At 53.8% G+C, this 23,862-nt stretch overlaps 1 protein-coding gene across 1 annotated transcript in view; it reads right to left on the reverse strand.

The window, feature by feature from the left end:
* Positions 1–13,736: 13,736 nt before the first annotated feature.
* KIF6 (kinesin family member 6) overlaps positions 13,737–23,862 on the reverse strand; it is a 419,927-nt gene continuing 409,801 nt past the window's right edge. Inside the window, exons 20-22 of the mRNA XM_028479658.1 lie at positions 16,732–16,821; positions 15,017–15,123; positions 13,737–13,793 (exon numbers count right to left, since the gene is read on the reverse strand). Coding sequence (XP_028335459.1) covers positions 13,744–13,793; positions 15,017–15,123; positions 16,732–16,821 — 247 coding nt within the window. The 3' untranslated portion in view covers positions 13,737–13,743. The remainder of the gene's footprint in view (positions 13,794–15,016; positions 15,124–16,731; positions 16,822–23,862) is intronic.

The raw sequence follows: 23,862 nt of genomic DNA on the forward strand, positions 1-23,862 counted from the left end.
CAAACAAACAGTCAAACAAACATACCAGTTATTGATCTTGTTCAGAAATTTCCATTGTTTATTGGCGCAGCAGGGTTCCTTTCTCACGAGAAATCTTTCCCTGAGCCCCAGTGCGTAGCGCAGTGGAGAGCGGGGCTCTGGTTGAAGTTGGGGGCAGCTCCCATTTTCACCAGCCCAGAGAGCTGGATGCAAGAGCCCCCCGCCCCTGATTCTGAAATAGATGTCCTTGCCTAAGCTGGACTGTCCTCGGAGCAGACTCTGAGGCCGAATGTGGGTGTGAGTAGTTCATCTGGGAAGTGATCCCAGGAAATGATCCCAAGCAAGAGGGCAAGAGAGACGGGGAGGAAGGCGGCCAACGCAGTGTGTGTGACGGAGCAGGTGACTCCTGTGGGCATCGGGGGCTCCACCCTTGCTGGGCTCTCGGGGACACCGTGTAGGGCTCACTTCAGAGTTGTCCCCCAGGGCGGAAGGAGGCTGGGGTGTTTATCCACCAGCTCCTGTCCCTGTCAGTTGAGAATTTTGCTCCAGGGCAGGTTACCTCCTGCACTGCCGGCTTGCCCTGCACACAGGCACTCAGAAGGCTCACCTCACCTGTTTCTCTTCTCTTGGGGATCAATGTCCTTTGGGGATCAGAATACTGCCTTTGCTCCCATATCTGAAAACCATTGTTTTACAGTTTTGTCTAGTCTTCAGCTGCTTAAAGAAAGAGGCTAACTCAGGTCCCTGTTGCTCTATCACGGCCATAAGTGGCAGTCCCACTTTTTCACGTACAGCGTGCTCTCAAGTGCCTTTCGATAGGCAGCACGGAGGGACGGAGTGAACTCTGAGAAATTCCGGGTCTAGTCAGGGACTGTCTCTGGGTTTCAAATTCTGTAGCTGTTCTTACAATTAATGCTGCATAACTAACCACCCCAAGTCTCAGTGGCTAATGACAACCGGCCATTTATTTTCAGGAGAATGGGTCTTTGGGTCAGCCAGGGCGCAGCTGACCTGGGCTGGGCTTGACGGGGAGACTCTGCTCCAGGCTCCAGCGCTGCGGGGCTTGGCTCCAGGCTGCAGGCTGGGCTCAGGTCTGCTCACTGCATGTTCTGGGATGTAGGCTCAGGGGGCAGCACCTGCCCAGGGCATGATCTTCCCAAGCAGATCACTGGCATGCAAGAGGCAGGCCCAACCATGCAAGCACATTTCACGCCTCTGCTTGTATCATATCTGCCAATATCCCACTGACCAAAGCAAGTCACAGGGCCAAGCCCAAATTTAAGGGGTAGGGAGGTGTACTCTGCTCCCATGAGGCCATGGCAAAGCTTTGGATGTATAATTCTCTTACAGGGGGTGAAGAATTAAGGCTAGTTATTCAATCTACCACAGTTTCTCTATCTGCTTTCTAAAACTCCCCCTTTTCAAGATCCGAGAATGTCACATTCCACACCTCCCTCTTCCTAACACTTCCTGCCAAGGGAATGGCGGAGCCAGTTCAGTTCCAGTAGGAACTGGGCTGGGTCGCTGGCCAGGCCGCTTTCTGGAAGACATTTTGGAAAGCTCCACATTTTGGCCTGGAGTGAACTCAGATACTCTGGACCTCTTCATGGCTCCACTGAGCCTGGGTGCATTGCTGGAGAGTCTTTTCAGAACATTTCAGCCATTTCTCCCATTTGCAGGGGCCAGAGAGCTTTGGGGAAGATGCACCGTGGTGGAACAGGTGTCCACGTCAGAGGCCAGCTTCCCTTGGGAGGGACTTTGGGAGCTGTCTCTGTTCCTCTCCTCTTCATTTCCTCTCCTGCCTTAGTGATTGTTCTAGGAGGTGGATCTGCACCCTGCGTGGGGCCACACCACATGTCCCTGTCAATAAGGCCTTTGGATCCAGGAGATAACTTCTTGGCAGGGGAGCTACAGTCCACGCACTATAAGCAGTTCCAGAGGGCTGGGGCACTAAGGTGTGCCAGGTACACTGAGGCTGTTTCTGACGGAGTCTGGCCCACTCCACGCCATCCTCAGGGCTCTTGAGAGAGAGAGTGTGTGCGTGTATTTATGTGTGTGCCCTGTGGACTCCTGGGGAGGTTTTTAGAATCAGGCTGTAAGGGCTGTTTGGCCTCCCCCGGTTCTATGGACTTTCCTGAGGACTTATCACGTGCTATGGAACTGCGAGGGCCACCATGCCCAGTGGGCCTCAGTCACAGAGCCCGAGGGAGGTCGTGGGGGCCTGAGAAGCAGGAGAGCTGGTTCTGACTCTGAGACTCATGAATTGAGTACCAGCTCGTGCAGGGGACACAGTGATGGGCAGGACAGACAGGTCCCTGTTGTCATGGAGCTTTTAGTCTTGGCGGTGGTGGTGCGGTTTGTGGGCCAATAAAAAATAAGCAAATAGGGAATTCCCTGGCGGTCCAGTGGTTAGGACTCCTCATTTTTGCTGCCATGGGCCCAGGTTCAATCCCTGGTTGGGGAACTAAGATCCCACAAGCCACGCGGCATGGCCACAAAAGGAAAAAAGAAAAAAAGCAAATAAATAAAGATGTCAGGTAGTAATGATGAAAATATAACAGAGTGATGACCAGGGGGGGTCACGCTAGTTTGGGTGATCAGGGAAAGCCCCCCGAGGAGAAGACATTTGCCACTAACTGGCTATATATCAACAACCAGGTCCTTCCGTTCGCTTTAGTTTGCTAATGATATAAATGAGGGTGCGGGAGGAGCTCTCTGGGCCTGCCCAGCTTTGAAGTGTCATCATCTAGCTTCTCCCGCATATGATCCTTTTACCCAGACCTGAGAAGGGGTGGGGGAAGCCGATTATGCCGTGCTCTCTCTCTGCTCGCTCTCCGGGGTGGCGAGGGCCTGCACTTAGGGGACAGAGATAATGGGAACAGTGGACAAGCACTTTTATTCAGTTGGCTTCATCTCCAGGTGCCATCCCTCTCCCCCCTCCACCACCCTCCCCCGCTGCGGCTGGCTTGGACCCTTGCTGCCAGGACCCTGAGGCAGGTGGCAGTTCCCCTGGGGGCTCCGGGGTGGGCGTGGGGCGGCCCACCCACCGGGCCGCTGGCTCTGTGTCTGGAATGCTGAGAGGGCTCCTGGGATGAGACCCCCCCCCAGATGCTCCCCACCGTGGGAGCGGGGAGAATCGGCCCAAATCCTGCAGAGCCCTAAGAGGTGGGGTGAGGGCGAGGCCCAGGGCACCCACACTGCCCCTCTCAGCTCTCTGCAGAGCTCCTGGAGCTGTACGCTGCTCTCTGGGTGCTGCCATGTCCTTAGACCTTGCAGTGGGGCAGCGGGGGTGGCTCCCTGGAGATACAGCTGATTCAGGCACCGCCTACAGGTCGTCCAGGCCATGGCGGAGGGTCCGGCCTGGGAGATCAGGACTGGCCATCAAGATGCCCTGGATTCCACTGCCTTGTCTTTGGCTCTGACCTGCTGTGTGGCCTGCCCCAGCCATTCCTGGGCTTCTCAACCAGGGGCTGGGGCAGGGGAGCGGGTGGGTAAGTAGCTAAAAATAACCCATTATTATTTCCCCCTCATTCTACCAGTGTGAGCTTCCCCTGCCACTACCCTAGGATGGTACTATTTCATAGTGTCAAAGTTTCTGATCGTCTGCGTGAAACACCACCACAAGAGTGAGCTAAAGCCCTCATCCCGCCCCAGCACCCTGGCATTGCCTGGCTGCCAGCAGCTCCAGCACCCACAGCAAGGATGGCACCGTAAGCCTGGCCCCAGCCTCACTGGCAGGCTCCAAGATATCATCCTTAAAGAAGCAGCCCCTCCACCAGAATCAAAGTCACCAGTTGCCCCCAGCAGCCCACAGATCACGGCTGAAGACAGGGCCTTCATCTGTGCTCCGTTCCTGCTGCCACAATGCACGGTGGGTGCTTATGGGAAACCTGAAAGGAGACAAGTGTTCTTGGTTAGGCTGTGCGCGGAGCACGGACCCCTTCTGGATGGGGAGGAGGCTGCAGGTCACCACTCTGGGTGTCGGGCAAGGCACCTCTCAGGGCCTAACTTCCCAGGGGCTGCATTTACTCCCCTTTGCAAAGGTTTCATCTCTCTGAGTCAGGATCCACCCTCGTTCTCCTATCCCACGATTTTCACTGACCCTCCTACTTAATTCTCGCAGAGATTCTCTCCTTGCTTTTTGCCCCAGATGTTCATGATATTCCACGATGGCTCCGCCTGACCACGTGGCTCCATCCTGTAGCCTCCCATAGCTGGATATGGACTTAGTCTCTAGACTAAGAAGCAGGACCCCTGAGTTCTAGCCAGGATGGTCCCCAACCCGTGGTGTGACTTTGGGCAAAACATGTTTGTTCTCTGGGCCTCACTTCCTCATTTCCAAATCGCTGGAGCAGACAGGGTACCTGGAAAAAGCAAGGTAGCTAGCATAGCTCCTGGCTTCTCAAAGAGTGGTCCACGGACCGGCAGCATTGGCATCTCCAGGAGCTTGTTAAGAAACGCAGAATCTTGGGCCCCACCCAGACTCACGGGACCAGAAAAGTGTGAGAACTAGTTGTGAGTGGCGTGCAGTTAATTTGCTTAAAGTTTGGCTATCGTAATAAGAGCAAAAGGGAATTTCTGAAGATTCTCAGGTAAAGAACGCAGTGTTAAAAAAAAAAAATTGCAGCAGGCAGAGAGATTGAGGGGTGAGGCAGCACGGGCAGCTGGGTGTGGCCGTTGGGGACCTGGCGGTGGGGGAGTGTGGGCGTGGTCCGCTTGCTGTTGCTGGGGGAGAATCGGTAATTCTCTGCGACACATCGAACGTGGGAGATAATGGGGAGGAAGAGATTGAAAACAATTCAAGGCTGTGAGCCCTTGCTCCTTCAGACCTAGTTCTGTGTGCAGGACCCCGGGCAGGCCTCACTGTTTAATTAAATGGAGATGGTCCTTATTTTTAAGACGTTCCTAGCTGTCCTGACTGAATCCCAGGACAGGAAGGGAGAATGTCAGACACACCAGACCATGGGAAGGTAATGTGCTCTAGTCACCCTGGACCCATGGTTCCCAGCTCTGCTGCAGATTGGAAACCCCTGGGGAGCCCTTTGGAATCTTCCTACCCAGGCCACTCCCAGGATGGGTTAAATCAGAATCTCTGGGGTGCGTCCGGGCGATTCTGAGGAACAGCCAGGCCGAAACCCATTGCTTTCATCTCTCTATTCCAAGGACTGGCGAGGGCAGGTACCGGGGACCACCAGGCATGTGGCTGCTGAGCTAGTCACGGGTCTGATGCTTCCTCTGCCCCACTGACAAGCACCCAGGGCCAGGAGTAGTGGGAAGGAGTGGGAAGGAGTCTGAGCCAGCTCCCTCCCCAGGGCTGTCACTTCCCCCCGCAGACACTTGCCTGCAGTGGTGACCGGGCGTAGGGCTGGGGCCAAGAAGAAACGGCGCAGGGCTGGGCTCAGAGTGTGCAAGACACCAAGACACAGCTCCTCACGTAGACGGACCTCAACCCACGACAGATGTGCCATTTCCAGTCTACTCTTTACTTTATGAACCTTATTTAAGTGATGGAGCTCTCAGTCTATATTGGGATTTTGTGCCCGTAGATTCCCAGAATGGAGGGTACTGCTGCACCCTTTACAAAACAATCACTGGTCTCTGTGGGACCCGTTCTCACCACAGAGGCCAACTTCCCCGATGATGGCTCCCTGGTGCTCAGCAGTTTACAGGGGACTTTTAAGGACGTTATCTCAGGAGAGGCTGACCACCCAGGCAAAGGTGGAATCTGAACTTGACAGATGAGACAGGGAGGCTGGACGAGGTGACCTGCCCAAGGTCTCCCACGGCGGAGACAGCCCTTTGTGTTTGGGTCTCTTCCCTCCCAGATCTGTGTTCTTTCCACTTCGCTGGGAGGGCTCCTGACTGAAGGAGAGAGCCAGGGGCTTTTCAGAACAGAGGTGGTGGGGTTGGGAGCTCAGGGGGCTTTGGAGCCTCTTCCTGGCACTAGCTGGAGAAGAGAGCGTAGTGGTCACGGGGGTCACACCAAGGTTCCCGTCCAGACAGAAATACTTCCAGGGGCTTCCCTGGTGGCGCAGTGGTTGCGCGTCCGCCTGCCGATGCAGGGGAACCGGGTTCGCGCCCCGGTCCGGGAGGATCCCACATGCCGTGGAGCGGCTGGGCCCGTGAGCCATGGCCGCTGAGCCTGCGCGTCCGGAGCCTGTGCCCCGCAACGGGAGAGGCCGCAGCAGTGAGAGGCCCGCATACCGCAAAAATAAAAAAGAAATACTTCCAAACTCAGGGATTAAGGAAGATTAAAAAAAAACCAAAAGGCACTCAGAAAGGGGTTAATCTTTTAAAGCCATCCTTGGCAGTTAGAAACGGCAGATTTGACACCATGGATGACTCACACCCCTTACGGGGGAGATACACCTGTCCACGTGCGCCCCTGGCAGGGATTTAAACGCTCCACAGCTTTTCCACGAATCCTAAGTCAAGTAGATTCATCTTGGCCCTTGGTGAAGTCTAAGAGAGGGACAAGTTGGGCGAGGCTTGTGTTAAATTTCTGGGCTCCTGCTCCCAGGCTGATGGTCACAGATTCCCCATAATGAGCACTTCTGAAGGAGCCCAGGCAGACAGCGCCGCGAAATTAAGAGCAGAGGGGCCCAGGCCAGGGGAGACGGAGTGTTTGCTTTGGCTGGGGAAGTGCCTGGGCCCCGGCCTGTGTGTTTGCCTGCCAGGGAGGCCTGATAAGTGGGCTGTGTAGAAAGCGCTGCGCAGTGGGACCTGGGCCATCTGTGCATCGGGAGAGGCTGCACCTGTTGCCTCTCAGCCCCGACCTGGCCGGAGAGGGACCCTTTGTCACCCTGTTTTCAGCTTCCCTGTGGCCCCATGGTCACTAAGAACCTGGGATTATTTTCTTTCCCTTGAGAATAAAAATTGAACCCTCGAACTTCTGTTTGTTTTGATGAATTACTTCCAGGCTGCTGTTTGTTTGGAGAACAAAGCTCCCCAGCTGCAGGGAGGGTGGAGGCCAAGAGAAAACACCCGCCAGCAGGGTGGCTTTCCAGACAGCATGGCCCAGTGGAGAGAGCACGGGAGGCCAGGGTCCTCCTGGCTCTGCCATTTGTGAGCAGTTTCCTCTCCTGTCAAAAGAGGGATCACACTCTTGCCTCTGGGCACCTTACAGGAGTGTTGAGGGAATAATATATGCGAAAAAAACCGTATAACTGGTAACCTGCCACACGCATCATAATAAAAGCGCCCCAGTCTTCGGCCCAGCTTTCTGCACCAGCTGGGCCTGGTGTCAGCAGGAAGACGCCATCCTGACATAGACCTTGGGTGTCTGCCTCTCCTCTTCTGAGAAGGTTGGATGATCACATCTCTATTACGTGTACAAAAGCTAAGCAAACATAACGTTAAAGTATTGCTTATTTGTAGACTTCTCGACAGGACAAATAACGGTTGATTTTTATGAATTTGTTCACTGTGGGGTGTGTCTCCCAGCCCCAAAAGCCAACACTCTCTCCACTTATGTCCTGGACATCATCTCCTCCAATTCCTCAAAGAACTTTCTCCTGCAGTTTTGGTCCACTTCCCCAAATCATAAATTCCCTTCCCCCGACACCCAGCACTGGGCCATTCCTTTCAGTATATAAACGAGTCTTCGTGACCCTCACATGTCCCGTTCAGGCCACGGGTAAGTCCAGGCCACCCTCTCCCTGGACCTTCCTGGGAAGGTACTTCCCTGAGAAGTACGCTGCTCCTGGGCCTCCACAGCCTACACTGCACACAGCAGCCAGAGCGAGCTTTCAAAAGCACTGATCAGATCACATCACGCTATGGTTTAAATTCTTCACAGAGCTCCCACCACTCCTGGAATGCAAGCCAAGGCCCTTACCCTCACCTACAAGGTCCATGTGCTCTGGCCTTGCTCCCTGGCTCGGCTCCCCCAGCCTGTAACCAAGCCAAGCTCCTTCCTCACCACGGCCGGTCACGTTCTGCTCCTCCCAGACTGAGTGGAAGGTTCGCTTCCAGAACCGCACGGCTACGCCATCCTCACTCTTCAGCCATCAGTTTCAAGCTCTCCCCCCGCCCAGTCTCCCTGGGGATCTCTACACATTACATATTTCAGCTACTTTAAAGCATTTATTGGCACCTCGGATGACCTTATGTCTTTGTTGATGTGGTCATTGTCTGTCTCCTTCCTTCCAGGATGTCAAGGGCTTGAGTCTGTCTTGTTCACTGATATGGCCCCAGCACTGGTACAGGGCCCGACATACAGATGGTGCCTAATAAATGCAGGGTTCATTCACTGATTAGCTGTTCAGTATTGTTCTGTGTCTGATACGTATCATTAGAGTATTTGGGGGAAGAGATGGGGCCTTGGAGAGCACTGTATCTGAATTCAATTTTTTTTTTCGTTTTTAGACAGGGAACCTGAGGATGAGAGAAGGCAAGGTATGTGGTCAAGGCGTCACGGCAGGTTGGTGGCAGAGCTGGCGGGTCCCAGGTCTCAGAAAAGACCTGACGATGGTGCTGATGCTGCTGATGCCAGTGGTGAAGAAAGAACAGTCAGCAGGCTGGCATCCCAGCGAGGGCGAGGACGATATGACAAAGGCCGCCCTTTCCTTGGGGTGCTCCGTCCATGTGCAAACCCCCTACTATCTCAACTGCAGGGAGTTGGCGGTGAAGCTGTGTGTAGGCCTCTCGGGGCAGGTGTCGGACATCATGGGATCCAGGTCGGTTGTTTCACCCATCAGGGTGCCTTGCTGCCATGTGAAAGCAATGCCAAGCCTGACTAGCAGCCTTTGGATTACAGTGCTGGGATGAGGCTAAGACTAAAAGCAGGGCTGGGGTAGGGGACCCCGGATGGAGTCTAGTCCCTGTGGGTCTCCAGGGAGAAGGAAGCAGAAGAGACGGCCTGTCCACGGTGTCTGGGCAGGTGCCAAGAAGAAGGGGAGAGGTCAGTGATGGAGGCCAAGAAGGGCCTTCTCTTTCTCTTCCTGTTTCTGACACACCACATATTTCTTCTGTAACTGTTACCATGTCCTCGGGCCTGGGCTTTCAAGTGGTGTTTACATCTCCAACTAGCTGGCAAGAACCACGCTCCAAAAGGAGAGTGAAATTTTGAGCCAGGGGTTAAACAAGTTACCAAACCATCACTCAGCCCCTCCTGTTTGGAGAGGGCTGGGCAGAGGGGACTGGGCTCTGGGGACAGGCAACAAGAGGAGCTGAAGATCTGGAGGAGGGAGAGCAGCTTTGCCAAGCACGGCAGGGGCACCTGAGCCAGCCACCCCCTTGGCCTGTCTCAGTGTGTCCGATGCTGCCTTCTGGGGCTTTCTCCAGTTAGAGGCCAAGGCAGGCACACATGAAGTGACTGCAAGGGCAGGACCGAGGCTTTAGGAACATGCGGGAAGCTTCCAGCTTCCTCGGCTCATTGTTGCTCTAGCCTCCCCCCATCGCCGCCCCTTGACCATGGCCCTGGAGGAGCCGCCGGGGAAGGTGCGCTGACCTGTCCTCTGCAGGATGCTCTGTCTGGCCTTGATGAACGCCAGGATGTCGGAGTCTGTCCGGCTGTCCCCTGTGAGTGGGACCGACGACACTGGCTTCTCCGGGATCCTGGGGACAAGCACAGGTCACACTTTACTACGCCTTATGTTTGTCCCCAGCGCTCACCTTTCCATAGTGCTTTCCCGCGTTCACTGACTGGATCTCACCCAGGGGCTGCGGGCTCCTGCCTCCTCACCCCCCTCCTTCTCTGCAGCACCCACAGCAATTCTTCTGCACCCAGACGAGGCACCTGTCCCCCAGTCCTTTGGCTCAAACCCTTAGTGGCTTCTCATCACTCTTGGAATGAAATTCAAACTCCGTCTCTGTGTGATGTAGGCCCATTCACTGTGCTCCGGCCACCCTGCTACTCTGTTACACCAAGTTCCTTCTGGCCTCAGGCCCTTTGCCTTGCTGTTTCCTCTTCCTGGGCTGCTCTCCCCTCAGACACTTACACAGCTGCACAGGCTTTCTCTCAGCACCTTCTCCATCCCCTCACCCCACCTTCCTCTCCCTACACCCCCCACCCCACCGCCCCTAACTTACCCAAACCAAGCCCATTCTACCTGGGGCCAGATTCCTTCAGAACCCAACTTAGATGTCGTATTCTCTAGGATGTGTCCCCACTGCATTCCCGTCCCCTACCATGGCTTAGCTAGTTGCTCCTGAGACAGAGATAAGTCTTCTCCCTTCTCTCCTTAAAAACAGAACCGTAATATTTAGCCCAGCAAGTTGCCACGTTAAAAACCTGCATTTCCCAGCCTTCTTTGCAGCTACGTGTGGTCAGGTGACCAGGTTCTGGCCAATGAGATTTGTAAGAAGTGAAATCCCCTTAAAAAGAGAGGGATGCATGTCACCTTCTCCCTCCTCTCTTTCCATCCACCTCCTATACATAAAATCCCCCTTGAGAAAATTCAAAGCAAGGTACTCTCCTGGCTCTGCCAAGCGTCCATCCTCACACCTGTCACTCCACACAGCAGGTGACAGTATCCACTCTCTTAGAAGGCAGCGAGGATTATAAATAACAAAGTGTTGTTCGTTATCACATGTAATTTTTGGCGTTCCAGCTGCAAGTCAGCGAGAAGTGATAAAGCAGAGTTGCAGCAGGGAGCCTGGGACAGCTATGGAGCTGTGTGTTCTGTCCAGGGTTGGGAGGGATGGTGGGTGGAATTCACCCTCGGACGACCTGCCTGCCACAGGAAGAAGGGCATGAAGGTATTCTAGTCAGAGGGCATGGAGACACGTGCTGGGGAGAGGCCTCGTCGGCTTTCTTCATCCTGGAGTGAATGGCTCACAGGCCTGAGGCCAGGCTTCTCAACTCCATGCCCTTCCCTGCCTGGGGACTCTGCACAGGGCTGGTGGGCCCCGTGGAACTGCCCCTGGGCTGGCTCCTGTTCCTTGAATGGCCCCAGGTACATCATTTACAAGGATACATGAAGCCACTCTGCCTGCATGGGGCCCCAGTGACCCTGGGGAAAATTCCTTGGCTCTGGGAGTTGGCATCTGTGAGAGATCCCAGGGAATTCCTGGGGTACCACGGTGGAGGCCTGCCCTGGGCTCTGTCTGTGAGGCCACCGCACAAGGGGCTCCTTGGGTTGTGAGGGAAGCAGATTGGCGATTTCAGCCTGCTGCACCCATGGCAGCAGCTGTCACAGGTGTCAGAGAGGGAAGACCACAGACCTGTCCTCCAGGGGGGTGCTGGGGCTGCTCTGCTCCTGGCTGTGCAGGAGGGGGCCAGGCGAGGGCAGGATTTTCCTGGCATACACGTCACTGCAAGAGACAAGTTGACAGAAGCAAAAGGCATGGGAGGAGGTTTACAGAAGAGAAATTTAGAGTTTATATCTAGGAGCTGTATGGACTGAAAGTTTGTCTCCCCAAAATTCATATGTTGAAATCGAATCCCCAGTGTGATGGTATCTGGAGGTGGGGCCTTGGGAAGGTAATTAGTTTGGATGAGGTCATGGAGGTGGAGCCCCCAGTATAGGATCGATGCCCTTATAAGAAGAGGAGGAGAGATCAGAGCCGTCTCTCTACCAGGTGAGGGCACAGAGAGGAGGCAGTCGTCTGTAAATCAGGGAGAGGATTCTTACCAGAAGCGGATCCTGTGGACCTTGATCTGGGACTTCCCAGCCTCCAGAACTATGAGAAATAAATAAGTCCCTGTTGTTTAAGCCGCTTAGTCTATGGCATTCTGCTACGGCAGCTCAAGCTGGCTATGGCAGAAGCCAAGAATCCTCTGTTGTGGATGATGATTAGTCAGTTCAAGCTGCTATACCAGAATGCCATAGACTGGGTGGCTTAAACAACAGGAATTTATTTCTCTCTGGAGGCTGGAAGTCTCAGATCAGGGTGTCAGCATGGTCAAGACTGCCGACTTCTTGTTGTATTCTCACATGGTAGAAAGAGAGTGAGTTAGGTCTCTGGCCTCTTCTCATCAGGGCACTAATCCCATTCATGAGGGCCCCACCCTAAAGGCCCACCTCCAAAGACTATCACTTTGGAGGTTAGACTTCAACATATGAATTTTTGGAGGACACATTCAGTTTATAACATTCTGCCCCTGCCCCTCCCCCCACTCAAGTCCTTCTCATGTAAAATACATTCATTCCGGGCTTCCCTGGTGGCGCAGTGGTTGTGCGTCCGCCTGCCGATGCAGGGGAACCGGGTTCGCGCCCCGGTATGGGAAGATCCCACATGCCGCGGAGCGGCTGGGCCCGTGAGCCATGGCCGCTGAGCCTGCGCGTCCGGAGCCTGTGCTCCGCAACGTTGCCTGCCAGGGAGGCCTGATAAGTGGGCTGTGTAGAAAGCGCTGCGCAGTGGGACCTGGGCCATCTGTGCATCGGGAGAGGCTGCACCTGTTGCCTCTCAGCCCCGACCTGGCCGGAGAGGGACCCTTTGTCACCCTGTTTTCAGCTTCCCTGTGGCCCCATGGTCACTAAGAACCTGGGATTATTTTCTTTCCCTTGAGAATAAAAATTGAACCCTCGAACTTCTGTTTGTTTTGATGAATTACTTCCAGGCTGCTGTTTGTTTGGAGAACAAAGCTCCCCAGCTGCAGGGAGGGTGGAGGCCAAGAGAAAACACCCGCCAGCAGGGTGGCTTTCCAGACAGCATGGCCCAGTGGAGAGAGCACGGGAGGCCAGGGTCCTCCTGGCTCTGCCATTTGTGAGCAGTTTCCTCTCCTGTCAAAAGAGGGATCACACTCTTGCCTCTGGGCACCTTACAGGAGTGTTGAGGGAATAATATATGCGAAAAAAACCGTATAACTGGTAACCTGCCACACGCATCATAATAAAAGCGCCCCAGTCTTCGGCCCAGCTTTCTGCACCAGCTGGGCCTGGTGTCAGCAGGAAGACGCCATCCTGACATAGACCTTGGGTGTCTGCCTCTCCTCTTCTGAGAAGGTTGGATGATCACATCTCTATTACGTGTACAAAAGCTAAGCAAACATAACGTTAAAGTATTGCTTATTTGTAGACTTCTCGACAGGACAAATAACGGTTGATTTTTATGAATTTGTTCACTGTGGGGTGTGTCTCCCAGCCCCAAAAGCCAACACTCTCTCCACTTATGTCCTGGACATCATCTCCTCCAATTCCTCAAAGAACTTTCTCCTGCAGTTTTGGTCCACTTCCCCAAATCATAAATTCCCTTCCCCCGACACCCAGCACTGGGCCATTCCTTTCAGTATATAAACGAGTCTTCGTGACCCTCACATGTCCCGTTCAGGCCACGGGTAAGTCCAGGCCACCCTCTCCCTGGACCTTCCTGGGAAGGTACTTCCCTGAGAAGTACGCTGCTCCTGGGCCTCCACAGCCTACACTGCACACAGCAGCCAGAGCGAGCTTTCAAAAGCACTGATCAGATCACATCACGCTATGGTTTAAATTCTTCACAGAGCTCCCACCACTCCTGGAATGCAAGCCAAGGCCCTTACCCTCACCTACAAGGTCCATGTGCTCTGGCCTTGCTCCCTGGCTCGGCTCCCCCAGCCTGTAACCAAGCCAAGCTCCTTCCTCACCACGGCCGGTCACGTTCTGCTCCTCCCAGACTGAGTGGAAGGTTCGCTTCCAGAACCGCACGGCTACGCCATCCTCACTCTTCAGCCATCAGTTTCAAGCTCTCCCCCCGCCCAGTCTCCCTGGGGATCTCTACACATTACATATTTCAGCTACTTTAAAGCATTTATTGGCACCTCGGATGACCTTATGTCTTTGTTGATGTGGTCATTGTCTGTCTCCTTCCTTCCAGGATGTCAAGGGCTTGAGTCTGTCTTGTTCACTGATATGGCCCCAGCACTGGTACAGGGCCCGACATACAGATGGTGCCTAATAAATGCAGGGTTCATTCACTGATTAGCTGTTCAGTATTGTTCTGTGTCTGATACGTATCATTAGAGTATTTGGGGGAAGAGATGGGGCCTTGGAGAGCACTGTATCTGAATTCAATTTTTTTTTTCGTTTTTAGACAGGGAACCTGAGGATGAGAGAAGGCAAGGTATGTGGTCAAGGCGTCACGGCAGGTTGGTGGCAGAGCTGGCGGGTCCCAGGTCTCAGAAAAGACCTGACGATGGTGCTGATGCTGCTGATGCCAGTGGTGAAGAAAGAACAGTCAGCAGGCTGGCATCCCAGCGAGGGCGAGGACGATATGACAAAGGCCGCCCTTTCCTTGGGGTGCTCCGTCCATGTGCAAACCCCCTACTATCTCAACTGCAGGGAGTTGGCGGTGAAGCTGTGTGTAGGCCTCTCGGGGCAGGTGTCGGACATCATGGGATCCAGGTCGGTTGTTTCACCCATCAGGGTGCCTTGCTGCCATGTGAAAGCAATGCCAAGCCTGACTAGCAGCCTTTGGATTACAGTGCTGGGATGAGGCTAAGACTAAAAGCAGGGCTGGGGTAGGGGACCCCGGATGGAGCCTAGTCCCTGTGGGTCTCCAGGGAGAAGGAAGCAGAAGAGACGGCCTGTCCACGGTGTCTGGGCAGGTGCCAAGAAGAAGGGGAGAGGTCAGTGATGGAGGCCAAGAAGGGCCTTCTCTTTCTCTTCCTGTTTCTGACACACCACATATTTCTTCTGTAACTGTTACCATGTCCTCGGGCCTGGGCTTTCAAGTGGTGTTTACATCTCCAACTAGCTGGCAAGAACCACGCTCCAAAAGGAGAGTGAAATTTTGAGCCAGGGGTTAAACAAGTTACCAAACCATCACTCAGCCCCTCCTGTTTGGAGAGGGCTGGGCAGAGGGGACTGGGCTCTGGGGACAGGCAACAAGAGGAGCTGAAGATCTGGAGGAGGGAGAGCAGCTTTGCCAAGCACGGCAGGGGCACCTGAGCCAGCCACCCCCTTGGCCTGTCTCAGTGTGTCCGATGCTGCCTTCTGGGGCTTTCTCCAGTTAGAGGCCAAGGCAGGCACACATGAAGTGACTGCAAGGGCAGGACCGAGGCTTTAGGAACATGCGGGAAGCTTCCAGCTTCCTCGGCTCATTGTTGCTCTAGCCTCCCCCCATCGCCGCCCCTTGACCATGGCCCTGGAGGAGCCGCCGGGGAAGGTGCGCTGACCTGTCCTCTGCAGGATGCTCCGTCTGGCCTTGATGAACGCCAGGATGTCGGAGTCTGTCCGGCTGTCCCCTGTGAGTGGGACCGACGACACTGGCTTCTCCGGGATCCTGGGGACAAGCACAGGTCACACTTTACTACGCCTTATGTTTGTCCCCAGCGCTCACCTTTCCATAGTGCTTTCCCGCGTTCACTGACTGGATCTCACCCAGGGGCTGCGGGCTCCTGCCTCCTCGCCCCCCTCCTTCTCTGCAGCACCCACAGCAATTCTTCTGCACCCAGACGAGGCACGTGTCCCCCAGTCCTTTGGCTCAAACCCTTAGTGGCTTCTCATCACTCTTGGAATGAAATTCAAACTCCGTCTCTGTGTGATGTAGGCCCATTCACTGTGCTCCGGCCACCCTGCTACTCTGTTACACCAAGTTCCTTCTGGCCTCAGGCCCTTTGCCTTGCTGTTTCCTCTTCCTGGGCTGCTCTCCCCTCAGACACTTACACAGCTGCACAGGCTTTCTCTCAGCACCTTCTCCATCCCCTCACCCCACCTTCCTCTCCCTACACCCCCCACCCCACCGCCCCTAACTTACCCAAACCAAGCCCATTCTACCTGGGGCCAGATTCCTTCAGAACCCAACTTAGATGTCGTATTCTCTAGGATGTGTCCCCACTGCATTCCCGTCCCCTACCATGGCTTAGCTAGTTGCTCCTGAGACAGAGATAAGTCTTCTCCCTTCTCTCCTTAAAAACAGAACCGTAATATTTAGCCCAGCAAGTTGCCACGTTAAAAACCTGCATTTCCCAGCCTTCTTTGCAGCTACGTGTGGTCAGGTGACCAGGTTCTGGCCAATGAGATTTGTAAGAAGTGAAATCCCCTTAAAAAGAGAGGGATGCATGTCACCTTCTCCCTCCTCTCTTTCCATCCACCTCCTATACATAAAATCCCCCTTGAGAAAATTCAAAGCAAGGTACTCTCCTGGCTCTGCCAAGCGTCCATCCTCACACCTGTCACTCCACACAGCAGGTGACAGTATCCACTCTCTTAGAAGGCAGCGAGGATTATAAATAACAAAGTGTTGTTCGTTATCACATGTAATTTTTGGCGTTCCAGCTGCAAGTCAGCGAGAAGTGATAAAGCAGAGTTGCAGCAGGGAGCCTGGGACAGCTATGGAGCTGTGTGTTCTGTCCAGGGTTGGGAGGGATGGTGGGTGGAATTCACCCTCGGACGACCTGCCTGCCACAGGAAGAAGGGCATGAAGGTATTCTAGTCAGAGGGCATGGAGACACGTGCTGGGGAGAGGCCTCGTCGGCTTTCTTCATCCTGGAGTGAATGGCTCACAGGCCTGAGGCCAGGCTTCTCAACTCCATGCCCTTCCCTGCCTGGGGACTCTGCACAGGGCTGGTGGGCCACGTGGAACTGCCCCTGGGCTGGCTCCTGTTCCTTGAATGGCCCCAGGTACATCATTTACAAGGATACATGAAGCCACTCTGCCTGCATGGGGCCCCAGTGACCCTGGGGAAAATTCCTTGGCTCTGGGAGTTGGCATCTGTGAGAGATCCCAGGGAATTCCTGGGGTACCACGGTGGAGGCCTGCCCTGGGCTCTGTCTGTGAGGCCACCGCACAAGGGGCTCCTTGGGTTGTGAGGGAAGCAGATTGGCGATTTCAGCCTGCTGCACCCATGGCAGCAGCTGTCACAGGTGTCAGAGAGGGAAGACCACAGACCTGTCCTCCAGGGGGGTGCTGGGGCTGCTCTGCTCCTGGCTGTGCAGGAGGGGGCCAGGCGAGGGCAGGATTTTCCTGGCATACACGTCACTGCAAGAGACAAGTTGACAGAAGCAAAAGGCATGGGAGGAGGTTTACAGAAGAGAAATTTAGAGTTTATATCTAGGAGCTGTATGGACTGAAAGTTTGTCTCCCCAAAATTCATATGTTGAAATCGAATCCCCAGTGTGATGGTATCTGGAGGTGGGGCCTTGGGAAGGTAATTAGTTTGGATGAGGTCATGGAGGTGGAGCCCCCAGTATAGGATCGATGCCCTTATAAGAAGAGGAGGAGAGATCAGAGCCGTCTCTCTACCAGGTGAGGGCACAGAGAGGAGGCAGTCGTCTGTAAATCAGGGAGAGGATTCTTACCAGAAGCGGATCCTGTGGACCTTGATCTGGGACTTCCCAGCCTCCAGAACTATGAGAAATAAATAAGTCCCTGTTGTTTAAGCCGCTTAGTCTATGGCATTCTGCTACGGCAGCTCAAGCTGGCCATGGCAGAAGCCAAGAATCCTCTGTTGTGGATGATGATTAGTCAGTTCAAGCTGCTATACCAGAATGCCATAGACTGGGTGGCTTAAACAACAGGAATTTATTTCTCTCTGGAGGCTGGAAGTCTCAGATCAGGGTGTCAGCATGGTCAAGACTGCCGACTTCTTGTTGTATTCTCACATGGTAGAAAGAGAGTGAGTTAGGTCTCTGGCCTCTTCTCATCAGGGCACTAATCCCATTCATGAGGGCCCCACCCTAAAGGCCCACCTCCAAAGACTATCACTTTGGAGGTTAGACTTCAACATATGAATTTTTGGAGGACACATTCAGTTTATAACATTCTGCCCCTGCCCCTCCCCCCACTCAAGTCCTTCTCATGTAAAATACATTCATTCCGGGCTTCCCTGGTGGCGCAGTGGTTGTGCGTCCGCCTGCCGATGCAGGGGAACCGGGTTCGCGCCCCGGTATGGGAAGATCCCACATGCCGCGGAGCGGCTGGGCCCGTGAGCCATGGCCGCTGAGCCTGCGCGTCCGGAGCCTGTGCTCCGCAACGGGAGAGGCCATAACAGAGGAAGGCCCGCATACCACAAAAAAAAAATAAAATAAAATAAAATACATTCATTCCATTCCTCCAGCCCCTGACTTATGCCAGCATCAACTCTAAAGTCCAAAATCTCATCCATTGAAATATCATCTAAATCAGATATGGGTGACACTCAAGGTATGCTTCATCCTAAGGCAAAAATGCCTTGCCAGCTGTGGACCTGTAAAACCAGACAAGTTATGTGCTTCCAAAATGCAATGATGGGACAAGCACAGGATAGACATTTCCATTCCAAAAGGGAGAAACAGGAAAGAAGGAGGGAGTGACAGGTCCCAAGCAAGTCCAAAACCTAGCAATGCAAACTCCATGAGATCCTAGGGCTTGAGAACAATCCTCTTTGGCTTGACGCTCCACCCTCCGGACCCACTGGGGTGAAGGTCCTGTCTTCTGGACCCATGGGTGGAGTTGCTGCTGGGCTCTGCTGGGCAGGGGTCATGCCCTCATAGTTCTGCTGATCGGCCCCACCCCCACAGCCTTGGGCAGAGGCTGTCTGGATTGTTGAAAGCAAGGCTATGGTCCCCCCTTTTGAAACGGAGGAGGCAGCTCTGATGATCTCTGAATTGCCTTTGGGGTCATTCTTCCCTTGTCTTGAAGGATAGTGCCCATTCACAACAGAATAGCTCTATGGTCCTGTCCTGTGAGGTCCAAGAAGTCCACCAGCTTTCCTTTCTTCCTCCCATCTCCTTCTGCTTCAGTTCAGTCTGGCAGTTTTCCTGCTGGGGAGGCTGATGAAGTCTGGGATTCACACCCACACTAATCTCCTAGCGTTCTCTTCTGAAGATGTTTTCTCATTTTTTGCTGTACGGATAGGCTGAGAATTTTCCAAATCTTTAAGTTCCAGTTCCTTTTTGCTTAATAATTTCATCTTCAAATCTTTCCTCTCTTCTTGTATTTTGCTATAAGCAGTCAGGAGGAGCCAAGCCTCTCCCTCAACACTTGGCTTAGAAAACACCTCAGCTAAATGTCCAATTTTATCACTTGCAAGTTCTTCTTTCCACAAAACGCTAGAACATGAACACAATTCAGCCAAGTTCTTTGCCACTTTATAACAAGATCACCTTTTCTTCACTGTCCAATGACATGTTCCTCATTTCTGTCTGAGACCTCACCAGAATGGCCTTTACCATCCATATTCCTACCAACATTCTCTACGGGATTATTTCCGTATTCTCTCAGAAGATAGCAGCTTTCTCTACAGCTCTCCTCTTTCCTTTCTGAGCCCTCACCAGAACTGCCTTTAAAAGACCATTCGTGACAACCTCAGCATCTTCTAGCACGTGCTTCAAAACTCTGACAGCCTCTGCTCATTACCTGGTTCCAAAACTGCTTCTACATTTTTAAGTATCTGTTATAGTAACACCCCACTTCTGGTACTAATTTCTGACTGAGTCTCTTTGGGCTGCTATAACAAAATACTGTAGGCTGAGTGGCTTATAAACAATGGAAATTCATTTCTCACAGTTCTGGAGGCTGCAAGTCTGAGATCAGGGTGCTAGCATGGTTGTGTTCTGGTGAGAGCCTTCTTCTGGGTTGCAGACTGCCGACTTCTTGCTGTGTTCTCACATGGTAGAGTGAGCTAGGACTCTGGCCTCTTTTTATAAGGTCACTATTTCCATTCTCGAGGGCCCCACCCTCATGACCAAATTAGGTCCCAAAGGCCCCTTCTCTTAATACCCTCACACTGGGGATTAGAGTTCAACATATGAATTTTGGGGACACATTTCAGTCTATAACAGATGGTTTATACACTAATTTTCATTGCTAGAGCATTGCATGTACCAGCTGTGGTCGTGGAACAAAAACAACAATGATCACAACCGTCATTTATAGACACTATCTGCACACCAGGTCCTGGGAGGGTGCTCTGCAAACGTCACGCCATTTAATCCTCTCAATAGCCTCACCATCCCCGTTATATAGATGAGAAAACTGAGGCTTAGAGAGGTTAAAGAAATTCTAAAAGTTGCCCAGTGGTAAGTGGCAGTATCTGGATCTAATCACAGCTCTGTGAGGCTTCAGAACTTGTGCTTTATTAACCGGACTCAGCTCTGGCATTCTGAGGAAACACATGCTGGAGATACATGGCTTATCCCTGGCCACATGGACCAACCCTGGGTGGCCCTGGCTGACCGACTCTGTGCTCCCTGAGTGAGGAGTTAGACCCAACAGCTCATGCAGCTGCAGTTTTGCCCATTTAACTGATGTGCGATCCTTGCCTTGGATTCTCAGTTGGGAAATAGTGGAACCCAACAGCACCCCTTGGGAGGTGGAGAGGCAAGCTATCCTGGGATGTCAGTGACATGACGGGATCCCCTCCCTTGCTTTGCAATGTCCTGCCTAGACACAATATCGGAGAGAAAGAGGCCTCCGAAGTCACCTGGCCAGAACCCTCATTTCACAGATGGGGACTCTGGGGGTGACTGGCAGGCAGGGTTAGAGACAGGTGCTCTGGCTTTGCTCAGCATGCGTCAGCAGCCCCAGGCTCTCCACAGGCCCAATAACCTACTGTCCCAGCCGTGGGCACTGCTTCCTCTCCGGCTCCTGTCTTCTGCCCTCTCCTGTCTCAGCCAGGGCAGGGCCTCTTACCCTGGGCCTGCCTCCACCGGCTCAGGACTGTGGGTCCTACAAATGGGAAAGGAAATCAGAGCTTGGGATTTTTCTTTTTTTCCCCCTCAGATGTCTATTTCCCAGTATCCCAGAGACTCTGCACTGAGTCTTCGGGTGAGCTGAGCATCTGTGCTGTCTGATGAGGGCCACTGTAGGACCAGAGGCAGCCACAGGTGGCAGGCTCTGCATGCCTTTCTTTGGAGAACAGAGACAAGTTCCTAGGGCTCCTTCCGAATGGTTCCTGGTGCAGGCCTCAACTAGGGAAGGCGAAAGGGCTTTCCATCCCGCAGGTGCTGCAATGACACCAGGTCACGGTCAGTTTGGAAGCTGCAGCAAGTCTTGGGAGATCAAGCCACTGGCACACAAATGGCTCATGAACTCAATGGTTTCCCGGCCGAACGTTTTCTAAGATTCCAGGGACTGCTCACAGGTGATAACTGTTGAGGGTTGGGAGTGGATGGAAGAGGGCAGAGATGGAGGTGACAGGACAGATGGGGGCATCCAGCACCCTCTGCAGAGGCCCAGCTGCCCATCCCGTTGCCTTGAGCAGCTCCCGCAGGAGGATGGCGCAGTGTGAAGGTTTGGGGCTCCTCCCGCCCCGAGGCTGCAGGAGCATCCCTGGATGCCATAGCTCGGCCTCTGAGCCCTCAGGGTCATACCACAAATGACTTTTGTCCTCTCTCCTGACCCACGAGCCTTTGATGGTGAATTCACTTCTCACGCTGACATTCCTTCTGGAGAGAGCGCATACCAGCCATCAGAATTAATCATCTCTTCCTTCACAAGGATTAGTAAGTAATATTAATAGTAATTAGGCCTCCTAATGATGGTTGCCCATCAGAGTGTTGTGAATTTAGTGTGATCAGCCCACAGGCCCAGAGCATCCCTGGGGAAGTGATGACATCAGGTTTCTGTCAGAACCCAAGGAGCAGAGGACCAGCCCCCGGGCTGCAGTGGGTCCATCAGGAGCAGCCTCTCTGGAGCTCAGGGGAGACAGGTTTAGCTGGACTCTCACTCTCCTGTTCCAGCAGCTCTTCAGTGGCCCCGGGACACTCCCCTGCTCGTGGACGCGTAGTGTCAGAGGGACGTCGACGCATCTTACAGATGAGACGAGGGGATCCCAAAGGGGGAGCTGGCTTGCCCGAGGGCCAGCACCCAGAAGAGCACCCTTTGTGTAAGTCTAAACTGAGGGGACTCCTTGCTGTGAGGCTTCAGAACTTGTGCTTTATTAACCGGACTCAGCTCTGGCATTCTGAGGAAACACATGCTGGAGATACATGGCTTATCCCTGGCCACATGGACCAACCCTGGGTGGCCCTGGCTGACCGACTCTGTGCTCCCTGAGTGAGGAGTTAGACCCAACAGCTCATGCAGATGCAGTTTTGCCCATTTAACTGATGTGCGATCCTTGCCTTGGATTCTCAGTTGGGAAATAGTGGAACCCAACAGCACCCCTTGGGAGGTGGAGAGGCAAGCTATCCTGGGATGTCAGTGACATGACGGGATCCCCTCCCTTGCTTTGCAATGTCCTGCCTAGACACAATATCGGAGAGAAAGAGGCCTCCGAAGTCACCTGGCCAGAACCCTCATTTCACAGATGGGGACTCTGGGGGTGACTGGCAGGCAGGGTTAGAGACAGGTGCTCTGGCTTTGCTCAGCATGCGTCAGCAGCCCCAGGCTCTCCACAGGCCCAATAACCTACTGTCCCAGCCGTGGGCACTGCTTCCTCTCCGGCTCCTGTCTTCTGCCCTCTCCTGTCTCAGCCAGGGCAGGGCCTCTTACCCTGGGCCTGCCTCCACCGGCTCAGGACTGTGGGTCCTACAAATGGGAAAGGAAATCAGAGCTTGGGATTTTTCTTTTTTTCCCCCTCAGATGTCTATTTCCCAGTATCCCAGAGACTCTGCACTGAGTCTTCGGGTGAGCTGAGCATCTGTGCTGTCTGATGAGGGCCACTGTAGGACCAGAGGCAGCCACAGGTGGCAGGCTCTGCATGCCTTTCTTTGGAGAACAGAGACAAGTTCCTAGGGCTCCTTCCGAATGGTTCCTGGTGCAGGCCTCAACTAGGGAAGGCGAAAGGGCTTTCCATCCCGCAGGTGCTGCAATGACACCAGGTCACGGTCAGTTTGGAAGCTGCAGCAAGTCTTGGGAGATCAAGCCACTGGCACACAAATGGCTCATGAACTCAATGGTTTCCCGGCCGAACGTTTTCTAAGATTCCAGGGACTGCTCACAGGTGATAACTGTTGAGGGTTGGGAGTGGATGGAAGAGGGCAGAGATGGAGGTGACAGGACAGATGGGGGCATCAAGCACCCTCTGCAGAGGCCCAGCTGCCCATCCCGTTGCCTTGAGCAGCTCCCGCAGGAGGATGGCGCAGTGTGAAGGTTTGGGGCTCCTCCCGCCCCGAGGCTGCAGGAGCATCCCTGGATGCCATAGCTCGGCCTCTGAGCCCTCAGGGTCATACCACAAATGACTTTTGTCCTCTCTCCTGTCCCACGAGCCTTTGATGGTGAATTCACTTCTCACGCTGACATTCCTTCTGGAGAGAGCGCATACCAGCCATCAGAATTAATCATCTCTTCCTTCACAAGGATTAGTAAGTAATATTAATAGTAATTAGGCCTCCTAATGATGGTTGCCCATCAGAGTGTTGTGAATTTAGTGTGATCAGCCCACAGGCCCAGAGCATCCCTGGGGAAGTGATGACATCAGGTTTCTGTCAGAACCCAAGGAGCAGAGGACCAGCCCCCGGGCTGCAGTGGGTCCATCAGAAGCAGCCTCTCTGGAGCTCAGGGGAGACAGGTTTAGCTGGACTCTCACTCTTCTGTTCCCGCAGCTCTTCAGTGGCCCCGGGACACTCCCCTGCTCGTGGACGCGTAGTGTCAGAGGGACGTCGACGCATCTTACAGATGAGACGAGGGGATCCCAAAGGGGGAGCTGGCTTGCCCGAGGGCCAGCACCCAGAAGAGCACCCTTTGTATAAGTCTAAACTGAGGGGACTCCTTGCAGGTAACCCATGGGGAGCTGACGGGCACCTTTGAGATCCAAGGTTCTGAACCTCAAGGTTCAGGATCTCTTGGCAAGCACATCCAGGGATCACCTTAACTTGGGATGCCTAAGGAATATCCAGGAAGGCCAGGCCAGGATAGGCCCTGCCTCTCAGACAAGGTAGATGCTGGGGGAGGATTCTAACGGTGTTTCCTGAGGAGATCCGAGGAGGCCTGCCCAGTGGCCAGTTCTTAGACCCATTCCAGGGTGGACACTCTCTCAGAGAAGCTGTCAGAGGGATGGACAAATGGACAAACAATAGAGAGTGGCCTTGGCCGAGAGGGAGCGTGGCGGGGGGGGGATGCCTCGGGAGGAGGATGAGAAAAGGGGGAAAAGGAATG

The sequence above is a fragment of the Physeter macrocephalus genome, chromosome 18 (assembly GCF_002837175.3).
Source record: "Physeter macrocephalus isolate SW-GA chromosome 18, ASM283717v5, whole genome shotgun sequence".
Classification (NCBI taxonomy): Eukaryota; Metazoa; Chordata; class Mammalia; order Artiodactyla; family Physeteridae; genus Physeter; species Physeter macrocephalus.